The sequence below is a fragment of the Verruconis gallopava genome (assembly GCF_000836295.1).
Source record: "Verruconis gallopava strain CBS 43764 unplaced genomic scaffold supercont1.4, whole genome shotgun sequence".
Taxonomy (NCBI): Eukaryota; Fungi; Ascomycota; class Dothideomycetes; order Venturiales; family Sympoventuriaceae; genus Verruconis; species Verruconis gallopava.
The window spans coordinates 690,306-712,388 of NW_015622140.1; the positions used below are offsets into that span (position 1 = coordinate 690,306).

At 49.3% G+C, this 22,083-nt stretch overlaps 7 protein-coding genes across 8 annotated transcripts; 4 read left to right on the forward strand and 3 right to left on the reverse strand.

The window, feature by feature from the left end:
• Window positions 1–160: 160 nt before the first annotated feature.
• Window positions 161–1,871, forward strand: PV09_01682 (uncharacterized protein; the record flags this gene model as incomplete). Its single annotated transcript, XM_016354610.1, has 3 exons — window positions 161–703; window positions 766–1,644; window positions 1,701–1,871. 3 exons carry the CDS (start codon window positions 161–163, stop codon window positions 1,833–1,835), a joined length of 1,557 nt encoding a protein of 518 aa, XP_016217622.1. The 3' UTR covers window positions 1,836–1,871.
• Window positions 1,847–5,371, reverse strand: PV09_01683 (uncharacterized protein). The gene is made up of 6 exons (XM_016354611.1): window positions 4,749–5,371; window positions 3,738–4,694; window positions 3,234–3,683; window positions 2,739–3,175; window positions 2,065–2,676; window positions 1,847–2,014 (listed from the first exon to the last, which is right to left on the reverse strand). Exons 1-6 carry the CDS (start codon window positions 5,166–5,168, stop codon window positions 1,918–1,920), a joined length of 2,973 nt encoding a protein of 990 aa, XP_016217623.1. The 5' UTR covers window positions 5,169–5,371; the 3' UTR covers window positions 1,847–1,917.
• Window positions 5,372–5,702: 331 nt separating this feature from the next.
• PV09_01684 (aspartate-tRNA(Asn) ligase) lies at window positions 5,703–9,887 on the reverse strand. Its single transcript, XM_016354612.1, has one exon. It carries the CDS (start codon window positions 9,250–9,252, stop codon window positions 6,232–6,234), a length of 3,021 nt encoding a protein of 1,006 aa, XP_016217624.1. The 5' UTR covers window positions 9,253–9,887; the 3' UTR covers window positions 5,703–6,231.
• A 1,023-nt stretch (window positions 9,888–10,910) lies between these two features.
• Window positions 10,911–13,134, reverse strand: PV09_01685 (uncharacterized protein). Its single transcript, XM_016354613.1, has 3 exons — window positions 13,004–13,134; window positions 11,737–12,951; window positions 10,911–11,649 (listed from the first exon to the last, which is right to left on the reverse strand). The coding sequence occupies exons 1-3, from the start codon at window positions 13,124–13,126 to the stop codon at window positions 11,209–11,211; spliced, it is 1,779 nt and encodes a 592-aa protein (XP_016217625.1). The 5' UTR covers window positions 13,127–13,134; the 3' UTR covers window positions 10,911–11,208.
• A 170-nt stretch (window positions 13,135–13,304) lies between these two features.
• On the forward strand, window positions 13,305–16,478 carry PV09_01686. 2 transcript variants are annotated; one of them, XM_016354614.1, is made up of 6 exons: window positions 13,305–13,698; window positions 13,922–14,860; window positions 14,916–14,985; window positions 15,036–15,522; window positions 15,584–16,014; window positions 16,085–16,478. In XM_016354614.1, the coding sequence occupies exons 1-6, from the start codon at window positions 13,635–13,637 to the stop codon at window positions 16,140–16,142; spliced, it is 2,049 nt and encodes a 682-aa protein (XP_016217626.1). In that variant the 5' UTR covers window positions 13,305–13,634; the 3' UTR covers window positions 16,143–16,478. The 2 variants fall into 2 exon arrangements, with proteins under 2 accessions (XP_016217626.1, XP_016217627.1); XM_016354615.1 differs by having other exon boundaries at window positions 15,584–16,478.
• A 1,606-nt stretch (window positions 16,479–18,084) lies between these two features.
• Window positions 18,085–19,485, forward strand: PV09_01687 (uncharacterized protein; the record flags this gene model as incomplete). The annotated part of the gene is made up of 3 exons (XM_016354616.1): window positions 18,085–18,223; window positions 18,275–18,879; window positions 18,928–19,485. 3 exons carry the CDS (start codon window positions 18,085–18,087, stop codon window positions 19,483–19,485), a joined length of 1,302 nt encoding a protein of 433 aa, XP_016217628.1.
• Window positions 19,486–20,062: 577 nt separating this feature from the next.
• PV09_01688 (uncharacterized protein) lies at window positions 20,063–21,959 on the forward strand. Its single transcript, XM_016354617.1, has one exon. The coding sequence runs from the start codon at window positions 20,231–20,233 to the stop codon at window positions 21,926–21,928; it is 1,698 nt and encodes a 565-aa protein (XP_016217629.1). The 5' UTR covers window positions 20,063–20,230; the 3' UTR covers window positions 21,929–21,959.
• Window positions 21,960–22,083: the final 124 nt, after the last annotated feature.

The following is a 22,083-nucleotide window of genomic DNA, read 5'->3' on the forward strand; positions in this document are numbered from 1 at the left end:
CCAGCGGCTGATGTAGGCTTCAAAAGTCATAGGGGGGGATGAGATGCGTCAAAGGACCGGCATATATGGTTGGGTGCTTATAGATATCCGGTATGAATCCTCTGCAATCACCTTTTAGGTCGTGTACTTTCTTTTTCCCTTTCTGCTCTGTTCTCAAACAATGGCAATCTTTGAGACTGTCCTCGATCATCTCACCCTGCGCAATGTGTTTCTTGCTATCGCCGGGTACGTTATCTACTCGACAATTTACCAGATTGTTTATTATCGATTTTTCCATCCCCTTTCTGCTTTTCCCGGGCCATTCTGGGCGACAGTAACCCGGATATGGCTTGGATACCACAACTACATGCAGACGGAACTAGCAGCCTGCTACGAGGCACACAAAAAGTATGGGCCGGTAATTCGCATTACACCGACAATGCTCCTAGTCAGTGATGCGAGAAAGCTCCCTGAAGTCTACCACTTCAAAGCGGACAAGAGCCCCTACTACCTTACAGGAAGCTTCGGAGAGACCGAAAGCCTTTTCAACATCCGTGACCATAAGACGCATGCTAAGTTGCGGAAATTGATTGCCCCTCCTTACAGCTTCTCAAAAGTGAGCACTATGGAACCCATGATGGACGAACGTTTGGAGGCATGGATACAGAAACTTGATGAAACATTTGCATCGACAGGCAAGGACTTCGATTTTTGTGAGTGGGCTGTAAGTTTCGACGCTTTGTTCTAATATCAAAAATTTGTTCGGCCGATAACGGGGAATTTTAGGTTTTCATGGCCTACGATATTGTGTCTGACTTTGGCTTTGGGGCACCGTTTGGTTTTGTGGAATCCGGAACCGATATTGGCGGACTAATTCAAGGCTTCCACGACGGAATGACGGCATTTGGGCTCCTAGGCAGGTTTTACCCCTTCACGGGGCTTCTGAAAAAGACTTCCATTGGAAAGCAGGCACTGGTTGCGAAGCCCGAGGATAATACCGGGATCGGCACCTTGATGCGATTTCGTGATAAGCTTCTCGCCCAACGACTTGCGGATATCGAGGCAGGGAAGACCCCTAGGCTAGACCTTCTACAAACATTTCTCGAAGCCAGGACTGCAGAGGGCAAGCCTTTAGATGAAGAATATATCAAAGCCGAGATTCTTCTTGTTCTCCTGGCCGGTGCTGACACGACGGGAACCGCGTTTCAGGCTGTGCTGTACTACCTTTTCACGCATCCTGAGTGCTATAAGAAGATGATGATCGAGATTGATAATGCCACGCGGAAAGGCCTACTTAGTAAGATACCGCAATATGCTGAGGTTCAACAGCATTGCCCGTACTACAACGCTGTGATTAAGGAGTCCATGCGACTGTGTCCTTCTGCGCCAAACATCTTCCCTCGGATGGTATCTGAAGGTGGAATTGAGCTTTTTGGAAAATATGCACCTGCTGGCGTTGAGATCACTTGTAATCCCTGGTTTGTTGGGCGGGACAAATCACTGTACGGGGAAGATGCAGAGGTGTTTAGACCGGAAAGGTGGATTGAAGATCCGAAAGAAAAAGTCAAAGAATACGATAAATACAGCATGGTCTTCGGTTACGGGGCGCGTGTTTGTCTTGGCAAAGATGTCGCTCTCATGGAAATGGCGAAAGGTCCTTTACTGGTATGTCTTTTTCGTTCTCTCTTATCTTACCTCCACTATGATTAACTTCGGTGAAGTTCTTCCAAAAATTCGAGCCTCAGCTCGTAGATCCATCGAAAACAGGAGAGTTCATTGTACATGGAGGAGTAGGCTTCTGGGAGCGAATCAATATCACGATTAAACGAAGAAAGGCCGTAAAGCGCGAGGTTTGAGAAAGTAACAACATAAGAATATGATAGAGTGATATTCTATTTGTGAGTCATTGGACTTGATTTTTGTTTTGTGTGATGAATGTCAATATTGCTTGCTTTTCGACGTAGTATAGCGACTAAGAGATGTTGAGCTATATGGCTTTGAGAAATCGAGCTGGCCCACGAGTTCTCGAATGTGGCTGGAAAGAGTTAGCTTGCAGATTACTGTGCTTCCATAACAAAGACTTACTCTACGAGCTCATAGAGATCCAAGATGATTGAACGACTAGCTATCTGGAGCACAGCAAAAGCAGAGTATCCTTTCTCGGCAACGTGTGAAATATCTAAGATGTGTCGGTTCGTTGCCTGCATCCTTTGCAGCAAAGAGTAGGGAGCCGGGACGTGGAGATGAGGAGGCAAGGGCTGAGCGTACAGAATGCTTGATGATAGTAAGCACAGTAACGAAGTGATTTCATCCGAAGTCTGCTGAACTGAGTCTTGAAGAATACGAAAGCTTTGGTGCCACTCCAGAGTTTCAGGTTTGGCTTCCTCTTCTGTCAGATTGAGACTCGTTGAAGCGTATCCAATGAGCGCAGTGAAATTGACAATGTTCTCAATCAAGTCGATGATCTTATCGTATCTTTCCTTTGGGAAAGGCGCATCAAGCGGAAATTGCCAAATTGTGAAACTTAACTGGGCTCGCATGCTTTGCAAAAGGAGCATCTGCTTTGCCATGAGCTTTACTCGAGCTCTCTCGAGCTTTCTTCCAGGACTTGTTCTGATGCTGAGATCTCCATGTTCACCGGTGATATTCGCTGTGACTGTTTCTTGCACTAATGAGTAGTGACTTGCAAGAGTGTACCTGGAAGATAGATGTTAGCGATACACCAAAATTGTGTGCCAAATCTAGCGTGTTTTGCTTACAGAGCTACGCCAAGGTCTTTTCGTATCTCTGAGCCTTCTGATATTGGAAACGGAAATATCGTGAATATGTAGGAAACAAAGATCCCAGCGATCGTTGTTGCAAATCGAAATGGTGCAAGCAGGTAAATGGGGTAGTATATAGGCTTGATTCCAGTTCCGTAATTCGTGCCGGTTTTCTGGACCTGAAGCTCGTAGCCAATGACGATTGTGCTCGTGATCGTGCCAATCACTGCAGCTAGCGAAAGCCGTGGCTTCTTTGCCGGAAAGTACCCGAACATCGCGATGCTAATGAAATAGAAGAAAAGCACTCCAGCTGTGTGTCCATTTACAATATAGTACATGATGTAACAGAATACTGCTCCGATGAATGTGCCACACATGCGGAGGAAATAGATGAAAGATGCTTCGCCTGATGTCCTCGTCATTGATACGGCAACCTGCGATGTTTAAGTCACTCCTACTTCTTTTGTTAGACAGCTACGTATAAAGACGTACCATTATGGTAGCCCAGAAGAGGCGCTGCTCTACGAAAAAGACTTGTGTGTCTGAAAGGAGAGCGATGATCTCAATAGACATTGCTCCGCAGGCGAGCCGAAAACCAAATTGCGAATGATGTGATCGCAGCATCTTACCAAAAGCCCTTAGGAAGCGACCGATGTTTTGAAGCGGATTTGTCATGGGCAAATGCTCAGGATCTTTCCGAAAACCTTTGAACGTATCCGTCCAAAGTGTCCGAGTCGTATCAGCTGTGGAGCGATTCATACCCTGACTGTCAAGACTGTCATCGTTATCAGATCTACCGAAAGTGTTGATCCATTTAAGCACGGTCTTCCTTCCGGGTAAGATTAGGCGCTTCTTTAACATGGTTCCATCCTTGACTTTGGAGTCAGCGAATCGCACCAGCGATAATGTAGATCGAGCAGCGGACCAGAGCAAAAATTCGATCTGTGACTTTTAATTAGAGAGAGAGAAGAATTACTTTGTACCGAAGGTACTTACGTAGAGGACTACAAACAATTGTCTCTGCATGGGGGTGCCAAAGAGTGTCTCTCCGCTGTTTGTAATCCATGTGAAATCAGATTCAAAAGAGTCAGGGGCCAGTTTGATATTGTGATGCTCGCACCAAGTTCTCAGTATTTCGATTCTAGTACGGTAAAAAAGATCTACTTCATCCTCGAGGTGGCGAACGAATGTGTCATGACCGGGTTTTGAGTCGTAGTTGGAACCGCTCTCTTCCGCCCGTAAACTATCGCGCACCTTTTTCCAGCCTCTTAGCCTGAGACGATAAAGCACGTGGTCGTAAGCATCGCCTAGAACGTCAAGTAGACGATTCATTGGCTTGTCTAGGCTCTTCATAATGTCTTGGTACTCCATGCTGAGATGGTGCTCGCTTGCTGTCTCCACATCAGTTTCAGCTGAAGTCCAGCCATGATGCAGAGCGAGCCGTTGAAAAATGCTGATAATAGAGCTAATGCCCACGGCCGGTAAGAATATGCGCCGAAGAATACGTTGAATTTCAGAAAGATCGCTAGGAAGAAGCCTGCCGTACGCAATTTCTTTCTTCGCGGAACCCATATCTGCGAACAGCTTTCCGTGCGCGCTTCGTAGAGCCTGCACCTTTTCCAGGACGTTTTCTCCTTCCTCATGGCTGCGGAATGGATTTTGAAGTTCCAAACTAGTCATGTACTTGCGTTCACTTTCTAGCAATGCTCGCAGCTGGGTGATGTACGTTTCGATATCCGCGAAGACAACCTGCCGACACGAAGTTGGGTTGAAAAGCAACGAGATCACTGTAGTGATTGCGATGCCACTCATGAGGGCGCCGTATAGACTTCTCACCATATTAAGGGCGCTCGCCATGTTCGGAAATTGCGGTGCGTATGTCATCGTTATTGTGGCCAATATCGAGCTCATCACGCTAGCAAACTTAAACTGCGGGCGTGTGAACTTTACAGACTAGATATGATATAAGCCACGGAAACCCAGCAGTTGGAGCACTTCTCGACTCACATTGATGACATACAGAAGGAAAAATAGCCAGACTCCAGCGACGGCTGATGCGGATGAATTGTATGCGGTAGGAGCACTCCCCGGAGGCGACGTAGTCTCTCGTGCTTTGATAACGGTCCACATGGCGAATATAGCGACTAGCGCCGCTATTCCAAGGAATACAACATTGGATATCAGAGCTTCGATGTAGGCGGCTCGCGGAGCCATGCCAGACGATAACACAGCACCAACGGCGACAAGGTAGCTGACCGTGCCGTACGCGTGTAAAACCGTGTCTGATTGGCATATGCACAAGGCAACTGTCGGTGGCAACGCAAACTTCACCATCTTCGTGACGGTCGGTACATCGAGGCCAAGCTTTTCCCACGCTCTGAGCAGGATGGGTTTTTTACGCGTCTGCTCTTGGTCCTGGGTCGCCATGGCTGCAATGTCTCGAACCTATCGATCCAGAGCATCATAGAAAGTGCTGAATGTTCGCTGCATACACCTAGGATTCCATTGCGAATGTTTGGAAGCGAAAGAACCGTGGGGAAAACGCTGGTTTGTTCCTTTCAGCATAGTGCTTGCTCTCCACCCAGTCATACGTCAGTTCGTGCTAGGGCAAGATCAGCAGCGTATGGTCGGCCGAAGCTCCATTGATTCTAACCCCTCTGCGGGAACGCTCACCTGAACAGTCTCAGTCAAGATTAGTACAAAGACGAAAAATTCACGTTAAGTTCTACTGCGTCGTGAAACTCAACTAGACAAATCTAGATACATTAAGGAGGGCATGAACCTTTTTTGTTTTTTTTGGAAGTCACTCGCGCTGCCCAAACGTCACGCCGACTTCAGCTGACTTCGGACCCTCATCCGGCGAGTCCTTCGCTTCACTTGCACAGAACATCTCGAACTTCCGTTTCACAGCTGTAGAACAGCACGCAAACGATCAAATGAGAATAGCCAACGCACGCTCACTCGAAGGAAGATCATGTCAGAATTCCTATCTGCTATTCCTAATTCTACTCGTTTCCTTCACGTGACATCACTCATCGGATATATATAAGAGTGCACCGTAAAAGATCTTGGCCTCCCACGCAAGAAGAGATACGGACAGCAGAGAAGGTAGAATTCTGATATTGGTGGAAAATATACCACTTCGGACACAACCCTTCGAAAGAAGAACGCAAAAAGACAAGAGAACCTAAGAAGTAGACACTAGGAAAACGTGATTATGGGGAATCATGATCAAGAAGACGACCATATGGGGAACAAGCGGGAGTGCACGACCGGCACCGCAGCTTGCGACACTGTCAAGAACCGGGGAGTGCCTCCATTCATAGGCAAATCAACACCTGCTTCCACAGCGCTCTCATTTTCACAGCCATCACTATATTCTGCTTCTTGATCGTTCGTCTGCCGATTCTGTCACACTTAGAGAGAAAAAGTCATATCAAAGAGTCAACGCCATCCTGCCACGCGTCTGCGGAAGAATAAAGCGGAGCGTTCAATCGTCCTCGAAAAAGTTTAGGATAGCCTTGACGCCCATCGGACCGAGGCCATGGGGGGGATAACAAACGTAGATCGGATCATCCTTTGCACCGAGCTTCTCTCTGAACTCCGTCTTCTGTGTGAGCTTGAGCTCGGTGACGATGGCATGGTAAGCTTTGCTTAGCATCTTGACTTTCGCGCCCTTGAGGTTGTGGCCAGGAGTGAAGTGCGGTGACGCACCGCCGCCGAACGTTACGTTCCGGCAGCCTTCGCTGGCCACCTTCTTGAGCGCATGCGTGACAATGTACTCGATGGTACCCGATGGTGCACCAGGGAAATCTAGAGAGTACTTCACCTGCCAGCCATGTTCAGGGGAAAGCTGTGCAAGTACCACAAGAGCGGCGATCTCGCCGTCTTTGTCTACGGCGTAGTAATATTGTCTGTGTTCCATATCCTGCCACGGCCTTATATTAGTGAGGTGGACCTGTTTGCCTTTCCTATTGTTGAGCCAGTCGCCAACACGTTTGTCAATCTTATCCCTCAGGTCTTGCGGAATCTCCTTGCCAAGAGGAAAATCGAAGATTTTGACACCTTCCTTCTCCGCATGGCGAACCTTACGTTGGACATCAGGATCATGCATTGCAGGGTTGTTTTGTGGGTCCAATCTTTGTTCCGAAACAACTGAGAACGTTCGCCAGTTGAACTTGTCGGCGAGGACGGTTTCAACTTTCGAGCCGACAAGTAGCCACAATAACTTCAGATTGGTCTCCTTCTTAATATATCGTATATAGCCAGCGATGATTTTAGCATACTGAGATTCGTGGCAGAGCGGGTCGCCCACGGTGATGGCGAACCCGTCTTGAGGAACGTAGCCGACAGCCGCGCCAGTAGCCTCATCTCTCCAGATTTGAGTTCTCGGCTCGAGCCAGCTGGTGTTCGTGGCATCACCGTAGTTCGCAATGAGCTTCTCTATCGTCTGGAACTCCATATTCGCGACGGTGCGATCCTTGCCTTCCCATGGCGGGTGAAGAGTGCTAGCTTCCGGATGACGCAGCGGTATGACAGGTGGTCTGGCGGGGAGAGACTTGGGATCTCGCGGGAACATAGAGGAGTTTCGGATGTCACCGAGATTCAGTAGAAGCATGACGATTCGTTCAAGGCCGATGCCTCCACCACCGTGGGGTGGTGCGCCCCACTCGAAACCTTGCACGTATTCTTCCATTGTGGAACGGTCAATTTTCGCTTTCTCGAGGTTGGCAAGCAGCATTGAAGCATCATGAATACGCTGTCCTCCGGATAAGATCTCTTGGCCGCGAACAAAGATGTCGAACGCGTTGGTCACTTTAGGGTTGTTGGGGTCAGGCATGGCGTAGAAAGGACGAGCGCCTACGGGGAACTTGTCCAGCACGTAGTAGTCTGTCTTGTACTTTTCCTTGATAACTTTGCCGAGCTGGATCTCATCTCTGGTACCCATGTCTTCGTCCTCTGCAAGTGGATTGCCGTTCTCATCTCTCCAGCCTGTTGAATTCAGTAGCTTGATGGCATCCGCAAACGGAATAATTGGCGTTTCATCAAGCCAGACTAAGTCCTCATGAGGAAACTGGCGCTTGATGATGTCAATTTCGGCGCGATATTTCGAGTAGATGCCGGAGAATATGTGCTTAAACGTGCGGTCCAGGGTGCGGAGGATTTCATGATAATGCTCATCGATTGCCATTTCAAGATCAAGACCCGTAAATTCAGTCAAATGTCTGTGAGTGTTGCTGTTCTCCGCCCTGAAAACAGGACCAATTTCGTAAACCTTTTTGAAGTCAGCGGCGATAGCCATCTGTTTGCCCAGCTGTGGAGATTGCGCCAAAAATGCGGGACGTCCAAAGTAGTCAATCTTGAACACGCTAGCACCAGACTCAGAAGCACCACCCTGCATCTTCGGCGTGTGAATTTCAATGAAACCTTCAGAGTTGAGACTCTCACGGAACAGTTGGCAGACGCCTGCCTGAATGCGGAAGATGCTCTGCGAGGCAGTCGTACGAAGGTCAAGTATGCGGTTTGCTTGACGAACGCGGTCGCTGACATGTTGACGGTGGTCGCCTGGCTGGTCTGCCTCCTCCTTTGTGACCTCCGCCTCATTTACCGTGAAAGGTAATGGCTCGGTTAGCTTAGCTTCGACGTGCAGGGCATGAATAGCGATTTCACAGTCGTGGATGGAGGCACCAATAATCTCACCCTGCTTCGCAGCAGGGGCCTGAACAATCCCTCTGACGAGGACGACAGACTCGATATCAATGTGCTCGGCCCAATAGACGAAGTAAGAAGATACAGGGCCATGTTCATGCAGAACGCCCTGCACGGTGACGGTCTGTTGCCGCAAGACAAAGAATACAAGTTTTGAACTCATTTTCCGCACGTTGTGCACACGAGCTCGAAAGGTGACCTCTTTCCCGATGTCCTTCGCGGACAGGTCACGCAGGTCGAGACGAGCTTCATGCTTCCACTCGCCGGCGTAATTGTTGACAGGAAATTCACCATACAGCGCTCGTGTCTCCGGAGACTCCTCCTTCGCGGCCTTCTCGTCCATAGCGGCTCTGCGCTCCTTAACAGCCTGTGCCCTCTCTTCCACCTCACGCTTGTGCTGTTCCTTTTCCGCTTGGCGCTCAGCTTTGCGCAGTTGGTTCTTGCTCATTTTCTCGCCATCGCGATTGTATGGCGTGTCCGTATCATTATCCGTGGCATCCGACTCGCTGCCGATACGAAATTTATCCTTGAGAGCTCTGACAGGGCTGTGATGGCCTTTGTTGACAGAGTTGCGCGAGAAAATCCCGCTGCTGCGAGGAGATGACGTGCGTCCGCTGTTCCATGTGCCCGAAGCTCTATGTGGCCGATCAAATGTGCCAGAAGCGCGTGGCGAGGAAGAATACCCATTGCCGTGACCGTTTGTTGCGGATTCGGTGTCACTATTTTGGCTACTGCCCGTAGGGGTGCCAGACCTGCTGCCACGGTGGGCGACCTTGTCAAAGGCTTTCTTAAGGGACGACATTGCACAGCTTAGAGCTGTTGCACCTGCTTCCAAGAGCGCCGAAAGACGTCGACGTTCTCAAAGTGTCTCTTGCCGATGGAGGCAGGTCGAAGGTTGTGCCGGAACGGATAGGGATGCTGCGGACTTGCCCAATTGCCTTCAAGAATGGCCTGGGCAAAGGCTTCAAGGCTTAAAAGGTATAGTCGTAGGATTCTCGAGGGTATATAATACGCAGCTCTTGCGGGCGTGGGCAAAACTTGCGTGATGTCGTCGGCACGGACCAGATGGTTATGAGCTCACACGCGCACGCAACCGCAGCTTGGTAAGTCAACAGCGAGCCGAGGGGAGTCGTCCCAAGATGGACAAAACCCACTTTACGATGCTGTCAATCCCTCTCGCTTGTCTGCCAAACGCTGGCAAGATTAGGCAGTGCAAGGCAAGGTGAAACCCACTGCGGTCACTGTGACGTATGTGAAGTTGCAAGCGACGATAAAGAATATTGGAAACTGATCGGCTGCTTTCAAGCACCTGGTCAGACAAACCTGAGTGGAGCCAGAGAAACAATAGAAGAAGAGGAAGAAGTCGAGCTACACCATCGACGGACGGGCAACCTATTTTAAAGGCACTTCACGGCCCATCTTTACGGGTTTCTACCGGGTAGATCAAAGCTGCCTACAAGCAAAATGGATACCCGCCTTGTATTACTTACTTTGCCGGGTACTGCCAATTGCAAAACACCGCCATTGATTATTCAGAAGCATGGGTCGTGCCAATGCTAAAGTAAGCTCTAACCGAACGGTCTATCAAGCAATCACATTCGGGCGCGCATGCCATCGTGTTCCACGTCCCCTGCCCGTGCTGTAATGAAGCCTCAAGCACGCTGAAAAGGAACTACTGCATGTGCGGGCCAAGCAACAGTCCTTCAAAGATCTTGACCGCCACCGCGTTCAACACAGAGCTGGCCCTTGCAAATGGCAAAAGCATGGCAAACAACCCGTGTCTGGAAGACGAAATTGAGTGTCTCGCAAGCCTGCTGTAGCAGATCTCTTACATCCGTCACTCTGCCTTTCAATGGTTCGCCTCGACTTCGTATTCGGCGCTCGTCGTGCATGCCAACCAAACTAAGCTTTGCAAAGCTGGGCGTCCCGCCGACAGCCGGAGCTGGTTCTGGCTTATGTAAGGATTTGTCGACACTGACGGTCGCGCCGAGGCCTGCTCACTTCCGTCGCGCATCCGCTGCTCGGAGCTTGTGTGGCACCGACCCGCAAGCTGCCACTGTCCACTGCAAACTTGCTCCGTCACATGGGGGTCATTCCTGTCAGCCGTTGTTGCCACAAGTGCCCGTTTTTCTGAGCTCCGATTTGTGGCAGCGTATTGAATTGGACGGGCCAGAGTCCGCGAAGGCGTCCGAGCATCCCGTCATACAGTCGCCACGCGAGTAAGGCCAGCAGAGGTTTGCAGGTTATCTTCCTCGAACTTATCAGATTCGGCGATCGGGTTAGAGATACATCACCGGATCAGATACGGTATTCGAGCGGGATCATATGGAGGCGACGCAAAAACGCGGACACCTTACCCAAGTCTAACACGCTTTGCGGTCCTTTAACACTCGCGATGAAAAGAAAAAAAAATGACGAGAGACCTTTAGTAGATCCGGCAAGAGCCACGGGACGCTTACATCCGCGAGAGATTTTTGGCTCGAAATTCAGACGTGCCGGAGGATTCTCTTAATGTACATTGATGACTGTCTTACTGACTTTCTGTCTCACGTGCTCGGGAGACTAGGCCCGACCACTTGTTGATCCACGACCATCCCTGGACCATGCTAAGCTTTGGATTTGCGCTCCTTTCCAAGCGCTTCCTTCAGCACTCCCCTCTGCCCTTACTTCATGCCAATGCATCTTAGCAAGACGCTTAAGCTTCTTACTTAATCCGTCAGCCCTTCCATCATATTCCAGGTATGGCCTTCTCAATAGTCTAGACCCCGCCTCCTGCCTTCCATGCAGACGCTCGCCGAGCACTACGATTCTTTGGCTTGCCCTTCAATTTGGGAGCGACACGCTTCTTCTTAGTCACATACGAACCAGCCGTGGCGCGGTGTCCCTCAAATACAAATGACTCCGGTGCTTTTACCCCGGCAGTACTGCGGCCAACTGATTTTACACCAGCCTGATCAGACTGATGTAGAAGTGCTGCGCCAGCTCGTCCGAGCAGCTTGCTCGCCCGGCCCATTGTCGACTTCTGCTGTTCACTGATCTTTGGGTTGTACACCTTGTTTGCAGCTGACTGTGATCGTGTATCCTTCTTAGCCGAGTTGCGTTTCATAGCTTTTGCGCGCGATACGCGCAGTTTACGAGGTAGCATGGGAGGGAACTTTTTGCCATCGTACAGCAGAGCAGCTTCGACCGCATTCTCATCCTGTTACCACACGCAAGACTTGTCAGTAAAGAAGTTCCTTGTATATACCTGTGCATGCGGCTTAACCACGCAGGCAACGTAACTTACCGCGAACTGTACATAAGCAAAGCCCTTACCCACACGTGTTCTTGAGTCGCGAACGACGCGCACATTTTCCACTGTGCCACACTTTCCGAATTCGCGCCACAGGCCCTCTTCGATGTCGCTGGGCTGCTTTTTCCTGGGCTTACGCTTTTTCCCGCCGCTTCCTTCGGCTTCGGCAGCTTGGATGGCGCTGTCGTCGTCCACGAAACCGAGGTTACCAATGAATACGCACCTTCGCGGCTCTATTTTAGCTGGATGTGCTACAGAGTCTACGCGCAGATGGCGTCCCAACACAATACTGCCATTGAGCTTAAGGGCTTCACGTGCGGCAGCTTTGGTGGTGTATACTATGTAGGCATTTGTAGTCCTTGTTGTCGAGTCCATGAGGTCTTGTGTAACGTAAGACGCCTTCTTGGGAAGCATGTTGGTGTATGCAGTTGATCTGAAGCGTATTGACTCAATCTTATGCGCCGTGGAGTCTTCTTTGGGCAAGGCACTCAGAAAGGATGACATGTGCTGCAGTAATGCCTTCTTAGCCCTCTTTGACATAACGGCATCGGTGGATACGTTGCCTAGAAATATGGTTCGCTTTGCCTTCTCGATCTCAGCGGCTGGGGATTTGGCCAGTGTCTCGTGTTGAGGGATTTGGTAATTTTCATCGTCATCACCATCTTCTTGTTCTTCGTCCTCACGAGCATCTAGCATGTTAGCGTCATCGTCATCTTCGCTATCGTCTTGCGCATCATCGTCATCGTCGCCAGCGTCTTGGGCTTCATCATCCCCTGTAGTCTCAGACGCTTTCTGTCTCTTGAGCAGCCGCTCTGCTTCATGTTTATGTTTTTCCCGTGCTTCCTCCTGTGCCAGTCGTTGCATGTATTTGGACTCCAAATCCTCATCCTCACGCTTTCGTTTGCGCCTACTAGACTTGGTCTCGTCCAAGGTGGTTTTTGTCTGCTGATTTACTGAAGGCTTGCCATCAGAACCAGCTTCCTCCCGATTTGAATACGATTCCGAGTCTACATCTTCCTCAGATGACGAGGTGATCGAACTGCTACTCCGGCTCTCGTCGCTTTCATCTTCAACACTAGCCTCGCTCTTGCCGCTCGATCCCTCCTCATCGGTTTGATTTTGACCTGGAGTATGCTTTGCATTCAGCTTCAGAGGCCCTTGCTTGCCATTGACTTTCGCCTTTGACGCATTGGAAGGGGGCCATGGAGTCTTGTAAACAGTCAGCAGAATGTAGTTAGCAAAACGAAGTACTCAAACTGACGCTGCGCGCGAACAAAGAAGCGAGAGCGGGGTCGACATTCTTTGTGCTGCTGAAAAGACTCTCCCTGCTCTTCCCGGGTGCTTCAGCAGACTCTTCAGGCTTAGCTTTCGTCTTCTTGGCCATTCTTCTGCAGGCTTTGCGAAGCAATTCTCCGTCGCATCTTAGTGTCCAGCTTTTTTTTGGCGGCAGCTTTGCAAGGGTCAGGGTCGCATGCATTATGATTGGCTGCAGGGGTGTCGGTCCCCCAAGGGCAGCAGACCAGAGAACCATCATGACCAGTTCCGAGAAGCGGCCGCTCATTCTCAGTCTCGTCCAAAGCAGAGCCCAGCTTGACACCACCCACCTACCGCTAGACAATCGCAAGATGTGATGCTTTGCATGCTTTTCTCAAGCGTCGCCCATCCATTCTTCATTTCAAGCGCACCAGTAATCTTCCATAACTTTCCACACCACCCTTAACCTTGCGATCGCCGTGCTTCCCTGTGCGAAAAGCTCTCCACCACCGCCCACGGCACACCACATCCGCGTTGTTGGGAGTTATATACACACGGTCAGAGCGTCTGCTTGTTCTATAGCGCCTTTTGCAGGCAGATCAGCGACAGTAGTTGGCCGTCGTCGTTGCGCCCGCATTATGCTGGCGTCGCGGTCGAGAAGTAGGTCACGAACTGCAGACACGGCCCCCTCACGAGGCACAGGTATGTCGAAGTCCACACATGTTTCCAGACCCACACGATGTTGTCCATGCCGACAAAGATTGTAATTCGTGGTTGAGCCCGTGTGTCGCGTTGGCTCCGAGTCAACTTTGCTCACCCATCAAAAGCGACCGCTGAGGGCTGGCGCCTCCGCACAAGCGACAGCAACACCATCCACAGTCGCGTCACCATAGCAATGCGCGCTAACATTTTGTCCATGCTACAGACGTATCAGCTAACCCCAATTCCGACTCTCGGCTTTCACCTGCTCCTTCGTCAACGTCGCCCACACCATCACCCACCTTGCCAGATTCCAAGGATCATAAGCCACACGATATGATCTCGACGGTAACGCGGCAAAGCCCTGCGACACCGCTCGCCATACCGGCGCAAAGCGAGAATACTACATTTCAGCAGCGGATAGACAATCAGGACGACGATGATCGGTCGAGCAGCCTAAGTGAGCTCGAGGACGTTGCCGATGACCAGCTAGATACTGCCTCCGCCCATCTCGTTGATCAAGAATCAGAATATGATACCGAGGCAGAAACAGAGAGGCTGGAGCGCACACCTCAGAAACTCAATGCTCCGTTAAACAACAATTCGCTTCCAGAAAAGAGCCCGAGCAAACTGGCACAAGAAATTCTTGCCGACGACTCGAGCACACCCACTGCCGTCAGCAACGACGCCATTTTGGCAGATCAACAGATCGGGTCGCCTGCAAATGGTGATTTTGATACTAACGGGATTGAGCTTGACCATTCAGAGACTCCAAGTCGGAAGCGGAAACGATCGGAGTCGGCCGTCAGTTCATTAAGCGACACCGATGAGCCGCTTGCAAAAAGAAGTCACTCACAGCGCTACAAAGACGCATCGGCCATGTCTTCTACTGAGACGCTTGTCAATAAACCTCCACCGTCTGCCGACCACGACGACGAGTCTGGTGACCAAGACCCTGAGGCCGCAGTAACAACGGAGAAAGATGCAGAAGCAGAAACCCAGGAGCCAGTGGCCCCTCCCAGAGGCCGAAAAGGCAGAAAGGGCAAGCGTAAAGGCCGAAGGGCTGCTGGCGACGATGTAGATGTCAATGGTGACGAGCAAGTGGTGCAAGAGGAACCGGAACCAGTTGAGGAAGAAGAGGAGGACAGCAACAGGGATGAAGAAAGTAAGCATTGGCTCCGAAACTGCATCGGTCAAAATTGATTCACTGACTTTCATAGTCGCCAGGAAACGACTAGCCTTAGAGGCCTTTTCGAAGATCGAGAAGGACTTCGCATCATTCCGAGAAAGGTGAGACACTGAGGATGATCGCAGGTGGAAAACATGCTAATGGGACGCAGACATATAAACCAACAGTTGCAACAGATATCGCAAGAACTCGACCTACTGCGGTTACCTTCGAGCTCTCATCCGGAATTTCTTGCACAATTGCGATGTATTGATCATTATCGAGACGAGAAAATTCGGCACCAAAACGTCCTCTTCAAGTTCAAGCATGACGCACTCCAAGTCAGAACCGTCTGTGAACGACAACAGTTGCACAGTCAATACTTTCAAGAGGTGCGAAACACCCGAGAAAGGACTCTCGAGGAGTGCTACAGAAATCTCTACGCAATCCAGAAAGACCGCCGTCGATGGGGTGCTGATGACGCAAATTATGCCCATATGTATCAGCCAAAGCGCGCTCAGCAGATCGCACAGCAGACATCCTATAATCTGGAAGTGTCAATCTTATCTGGTATTGCCAAGCATGTAGGGTTTCCTGCGGCACCAGAGTTATCAACACTGCCCCCGGATGATGTTGACTCGGATTTCAAGTTAATGAAGGTAGAAATTCAAAAGTAGTCACGCTGCCAAGAGGAGACGTTGACTGACAAATCTCTTTCAGATTCCCGATCGGCCTCTTCACCCACGCATATCTCTTCGAGACACCGAGCGCGAAGCTATTGACCGCACATTCTATGAACAAAACCCTTGGGCCAACCCCCCTTTAGCCCCAACAATGATGCAAGCACAAGCTTTTGCAACGCCAGGCGGTCCGAACCGTATTGTGTCGAATGGATCGACGATTGATGTGAACGTGCTTTCGGCTCCTACCTCGCAGAATCCGACCCCGCAGAATCGAGACTTAGAAGGAGGACACATGGCTAAACTGCCTCATCAGGTGGATTCATCACCACTGGCGTCATCGGGGGGCACTATACCATCAGTGCTAAGCGCAACGACATTTTCGACGAGTGCTCTCCATGGTGTCGATGGAAAGGATACACCGACAGTGCCACCTCCTGCACTGTCGATATCGGTTGGTGGGGGAAATAGGTTAGTGCAGTGAACTTGTTGACGAGTCCCAAGTTGTTTTGTTTGATAACGCGTCCACTGGTCTCTTTAGACATACAGCGGCGCTACTCGGAGTTTCTTGCATGTCGAAACACGCATGCCACATATAGACCGGGCGGTAATGGTATACTCAAGGACATGGACAAAGATTTTTCGTGAGTGGCCACGGAAAAGCGGGCATGCTGTCTGGAGAGGGAATGGTGGTCTGGATACCCATTTAACTACATTTCAGCGCGCGTACCGTCTTTATTTACTCTCCACTATCGAAGAAATTCGTGCATATTGTACAATTTTGCGCACCTAATGCGAATATGACACCTGTGAATGAAACTGAGGGAAACGGATATCAGATATCCTCTTTTTCATTATTTACGACATGTCCACCTGGCTAAGTAGACGAATTGCTATAAAAAGACTTGATTCAAAATCTTAGCAGAATTCCATCGGCCCTTCACTAAAATCTACGTAGTATCACGGAACTTCTAGTCTATGTCGTCGACGCTTTTGTTGGTCTTATGCGCAGTAGCTCCAACCCTTGAGACGTTCTAATCTGACGTAGAGCTAGCTCTGTTTCATTATTCATGTCGACGAACCCCCGTTTGCAAACTTTGTCAGGAAACTAATTGGCGATTTGATCTGTTGCGTAAATTTCGCCGCACCTTTCGCAGGCATTAAAAAGCAGACACTTCGCAGTGCACGCCTTCAAATCTCAGTGATCTCCGGAGAATGCAGTGATGTGTCGAGCTTGACGAGTGAAAGTCCCAAGCGCTTGATTCCAGCTAACGTCCCATCCAGTCAGCATTACCAAGTGATAGTGTCAATGTGAGGTTCGAACGAATACGAAGCTTCATTTCCTCGACAGGCTCGGCCACTTCTACAGCGATCAAACTTCAGAGCTCATCGCCATCACTGACGATTTTGCGTATCGGCTCAGGTCAATGTCGCTCAAGATGTAATGGAGGAAACGTATGAGCGTTCACTGTTGTTCGTTGCGATCTGTAGAACTTAATTTGTAGTGCAGAGCCAAAGCAAGAACATATGAAGGCAGAAAATGGTGAAAGGACGCCGGGTATGTCCTTGAAGTTCACACGATGGCATTTCGTGGACAGACCATCACGGCAGCTATACACAAACGAGCCTCGATTTAGGCAAGTTTGGTCAGCTGAGCAATCCTTGCCTCCGTACTTCAGCTCATTCATGCAGGTCGCTTAAACAAGCTTTCCAGTGCTACCGTTCCACGAGTCCGCGTGGCTCTATACAGCATCCTTTCAAGCCTCAGCCGAACTAGACTTGTGTGGCGTCCTGCACCTGAGATCCCTCATCAGGTTTGAGCCGCACTGGAAATACAATGACAAGGACAAATGAAGAATGGGCTTCGGTTCCCAATCAAAAGTTATAGACATATCAAACCATCCTAACACCGTAGACGTAAGATTCCACATTTTCCTTTCACTTTTTGTTTGGCCTTATCGCGCAAAGCCAACCAAGAAAATCCTAAGGATATATCCCTTCAAATTTCTCTGACATAGAGTTTCTGAGCCTCTTTCAATCTGCACGGATAGCAGCCGGCCACAATAATCATGGAGTCCAACTCAAAGCATTCTATGAAGACGGAATGACCGTTCTCTTCACCATACTTCAATCCCCTGACCATGAATGGAACAACCTTACAGGAGCTAAAAGAAAATTTAATATATGAAGGCAATACGTTAGCTTTTATTCAATCCAAGGCTGGAAACATCTGTTAGAGCACTCTTATTCTTCCAAAGCCAGCTACTAAAATAAAATCAAGCCGGTGATCTTGCACCTAATATATCGACACCGGCGGCGAGGGAGGTGTTTTCAGTAGGTCGCAATCCAGACATGCCCGGCATTCGGGACTGACCTATAAAGGCTGAGTGCAAGAAGGCTGACCCAGACATCACGATCTTGTAAGATACATTGTGGAATTTACGATCCTAGCCGAACTGCTTTTAAAGTTTTATGTCTCATATTTATCAGCACCGCCACTCTTTAGACGGTCAGCATGGTGATATCCGTTTCACCATCTCAATGGAAGAAGACATTTTTACTTGGTTGCTAGAGGAGTTCAAAGTACACCCGAAGTTTGTTGAGTCTCTGTATTACTTTTTGGGCAATTTCTCGACCTTTGTGACTTATTCAAAGGCAGATGAATCTCCTGAATCATTTCGTACGTCCGTAGAAACTATCGTGTCCTTCTTTGATCTCACTAACAGACTAGATATTGTTGTCAAGGTCTTCCCGGCCGGGCATCTTGAAGGCGCATTTTACATCCGCTATGATTTCAAGACCAGGAAGGCGCTTGTGATAATTGCTGGCAACGACTTATCCGGTCACATTGAGTATCAGATAGAGCAGCTGTCTAGGCTTCGAGAAGACTGGCATCCTTTTGGAATGGCCTTCTGCATTATCTCACGTTATTACTTCTATCTAGAATGGCAACGCGGACAGCTTGATCATTCTGTAATCATGATGGAACGAGTAACCGGCCGCGGTGCTATTGCATATTTGGAGGCTAATGTGACTCAACCGGACAATCCGGATAGTTTCAATTTGCGGAACATGCATTGGATTGGGGGCAACCAGAGAAATATGATATACGCGATGGAGTTTCAGATCCGGCTTACCACCTTCATCTACGAGGCTCACATCCAGTTTGTGACTCTAAGTCTTGGAAGGAGTGAACATCCTCCATTATCACATCAAGATCTACCGATACAAGACAGGAGCCTCCAGGAAGCTTTTAAAGCCCATATAGTTTCATGCAAGGGGGTTTTTGAAGACAGTCGGGTCATTGGAGAAAGAGCCCAGTCTCAACTTAATGCTGTATGGACCAATCCTAAGCGGGAATTGAGCTGTAACTAACGTCCGAAGGCCGACAGTATTATAAATACTCTGATTGCGAAACAGTCTCAACGTATTGCGGATGAGTCCAAAACCATTGCAGTTGAAACTCGCCGAGATAGTACATCGATGAAAACAATCGCTGGCTTAACCATGGTCTATCTGCCCAGCACCTTCATCGCCACCATCTTCAGCACGGGTTTCTTTCGCTTCACGAGCGATTCTTCGTCAGCTCAACTTGTCGTTAATAACAATATCTGGAAGTTCATATGCATTTGCCTCTTGTTTACCATAATTACCGTTGTTGTTTGGGTATACCTAAACCGTTACGGCGTTCCTAAGCTCATTCGCCACAAGGAGGACGGAAAGAAGGCCACAGACCTTCAGGTTGAACCACCTGTGATATTGCTCGATTTGCCACAAATACCGGGGCATCGAGCAAGGAGATTATTAGAGGCCGTATACAGTGATGATAACAGCAAAAATCAAGTAGATAAAGCACCAGATAGGGAAGCAGCAGATTCGAGCCGTGCGGCCGAACAAAACCTAGAGGAAGGCACCAAGATGATGGGCGGAGAAATAGTGTAGATGACATCATTTTTAAGTTGGATACTATACAAGAAGTAGATGCAGATAAGGACGTATGAGCCTGTCGTGTTCGTTTAATAAACGTTTATGGTTTTGTTTTGAATACGTGAATCTGTCCCACTGCAACAATCACCTCTCCACTATTCAAAGTCATAGTCCACTAGTACTCCAGAGACTCGCCACACTGTTCCTAATCGCGCAAACGAATTCATGCCAGATTTTTGGAATCAAGACTAATCCTTGGGCGTCAAAGGGAGGGTGCAACATTGAAGTGAAGTCGGAGAAACTGGAGCTAACTTGGCAGATAAGGACTGCTTATCGATGAGATGCAGAGGCTTGAACGAATGACGAACGGTTTTGTTCGGCGCACAAGAATTCAAAAGTACTCCACGATCCACTCATTCGCCCACCGCTCTGCATGATTCCGATAAGGTTCAGCAAGGATTCTAGCCGCTGGGGAGATGTCTTCGTGTTCGTACCTGAAGAACGTATTTCTCCGCGCAAAAAGATCTGGCCGAGCCTGCGACCAATGGCGAACGTCCATCTGAACTGACGCGATTTGAGCTTTTCCGCGTCGGGTCCCAATAGAAAATTAGTCCTTACTACATATTCGTGGTGATCTGAACAAATTATCTCGTTCTCGTAACCTTTTCCTGGATTTCACTTCTCTTGCTTTTCGTGCTAATATTCGCCATAGAAAGTTGCAGCCGTGTCGTTCGTACAGTTTTCTCACTACCGCATCCACATGCAACACTCGTTGTTGGCTTCGATTGATTCTTCGAATCATGTACATTTGATCATCGGTTCGAATCCATTGGCAAGCGCCCGTTGCGCGAAGTCACTGGAAGTCGGTGCGACGCCGATACTCATCACACCAAGGGATTCTATAGTCCATTACGGCTTGCAGAAACGCATCGATGACAAACAAATCTCTTGGGTGCAAAGGGAATTCCAAGCCGATGACTTGAAGACTCTCGGTCGCGCCGAGGTGGACCATGTTGTGGATGCTGTTTTTGTTACGCTTGACCGTAGAGACCCGCGAAGCTCCCATATCTCTAATTTGTGCAAGAGGCTGCGGATACCCATCAACGTTGCAGATTCTCCAGCCTTGAGCACTTTCACGTTGCTGAGTACTCATACAGACGGGCCCCTACAAATTGGCGTTACCACCTCTGGGCGTGGGTGCAAACTCTCTGCACGCATCAAGCGTGAAATTGTAGCATCTCTTCCTGATGGACTAGGTGCCGCTGTTTCACGTCTTGGCTCCCTGCGGAGAAGACTACAGCAAGAAGACGAGAAGATCGTATTTTCTCAAGTAGACGACCTAGAAGGCGAGGAAGAAGATTCTGTACAACCTGCAAATTTCAACCAGCTCGTTCTGCCAGGGACTCTCGAGGCAGAGCGGAATCGACGCATGAGATGGTTGACCCAGATATGTGAATACTGGCCGCTCAAGCGACTCTGTGCTATCACGGACGCCGACGCAGATGCCATGCTCTCGGCCTATAAGTCAGCTTCTGGTAGTCCATTTGACTTAAGGCCGGCCGGTCTCGATTCGCGCCTAGATCGGAAGAAAGGCACCATCATACTCGCTGGGTCAGGGCCAGGTCATCCCGAATTGCTCACTGGCGCGACACTCACTGCCATACAAACGGCCCACATTATTCTTGCCGACAAACTTGTGCCGGCACCGGTTCTTGACCTAATACCACGTCGGACTACAGTACATATAGCACGAAAGTTTCCAGGAAATGCAGACGCAGCACAGGAAGAATTTCTTGAGCTAGGCCTTGCCGGTGTAGAAGCTGGTCAAACAGTACTTCGATTGAAGCAAGGAGACCCATACTTGTATGGACGTGGAGGGGAGGAGGTGATCTGGTTTAGGGAGAAGGGGTATGAGCCTATCGTCCTCCCAGGAATCACAAGTGCACTATCGGCCCCGCTATTTGCTGGAATTCCCGTTACACAGCGTAGTGTAGCAGATCAGGTACTTATCTGCACAGGCACTGGACGTGCAGGCAAGGCGCCTCCTCCTCCAGAGTATGTTAATACACGCACAGTCGTCTTTTTGATGGCGCTACATCGGCTGCCGTCACTCGTTGAAAGTTTAACTGGCGTCGAACCCGTAACTATGGTGCCAAAACCTGATGGACGAACGATACCTGAGATTAGCTCGAGACCATGGCCTATCTCGACGCCATGTGCAATTATTGAACGTGCGTCTTGCAAAGATCAAAGGGTCATCAGATCCACACTTCAGCATGTCTGTCTTGCTGTAGAAGAATTGGGTTCTCGGCCGCCTGGTTTGATTGTGGTCGGAGAAGCTTGCAAAGTGCTACATAACACAACAGACAGATGGACGGTAGAAGAAGGTTTTTCTGGCTTAGATGTTTTGCATCGAGTTCCTGAAAGTATTTTAGATACCCCTGCTGTTCTGCCATAGACCTAGAACTCAATAGAATAAGCTTGCCTAGCACGTTATGGATTTTTATCTCGCTCTCTTTTCTTTAACAAAGCTACATATTTCCCAAAAAATGGGCCAGGATTGTTGTTCCCCAGAGTCTTCTGCTGAAGAGTTAAGAACTGAAGACACTAAAT

Excerpts from the sequence above, each read along its gene's own strand:
- PV09_01685 (XM_016354613.1), bottom strand. The coding sequence starts at position 13,126 with ATGGCCAAGAAGACGAAAGCTAAGCCTGAAGAGTCTGCTGAAGCACCC. Across the intron at positions 12,952-13,003 it reads CTTCTTTGTTCGCGCGCAGC|ACTCCATGGCCCCCTTCCAA; the intron begins GTCAGTTTGAGT and ends ACTGTTTACAAG. Across the intron at positions 11,650-11,736 it reads TTGCTTATGTACAGTTCGCG|GATGAGAATGCGGTCGAAGC; the intron begins GTAAGTTACGTT and ends GTGTGGTAACAG.
- PV09_01688 (XM_016354617.1), top strand. The coding sequence starts at position 20,231 with ATGCAACACTCGTTGTTGGCTTCGATTGATTCTTCGAATCATGTACAT.
- PV09_01684 (XM_016354612.1), bottom strand. The coding sequence starts at position 9,252 with ATGTCGTCCCTTAAGAAAGCCTTTGACAAGGTCGCCCACCGTGGCAGC.
- PV09_01686 (XM_016354614.1), top strand. The coding sequence starts at position 13,635 with ATGCTGGCGTCGCGGTCGAGAAGTAGGTCACGAACTGCAGACACGGCC. Across the intron at positions 13,699-13,921 it reads GGCCCCCTCACGAGGCACAG|ACGTATCAGCTAACCCCAAT; the intron begins GTATGTCGAAGT and ends TCCATGCTACAG. Across the intron at positions 15,523-15,583 it reads CGGATTTCAAGTTAATGAAG|ATTCCCGATCGGCCTCTTCA; the intron begins GTAGAAATTCAA and ends AATCTCTTTCAG.
- PV09_01683 (XM_016354611.1), bottom strand. The coding sequence starts at position 5,168 with ATGGCGACCCAGGACCAAGAGCAGACGCGTAAAAAACCCATCCTGCTC. Across the intron at positions 4,695-4,748 it reads TCCTTCTGTATGTCATCAAT|TCTGTAAAGTTCACACGCCC; the intron begins GTGAGTCGAGAA and ends TATCATATCTAG. Across the intron at positions 2,677-2,738 it reads AAAGACCTTGGCGTAGCTCT|GTACACTCTTGCAAGTCACT; the intron begins GTAAGCAAAACA and ends TCTATCTTCCAG.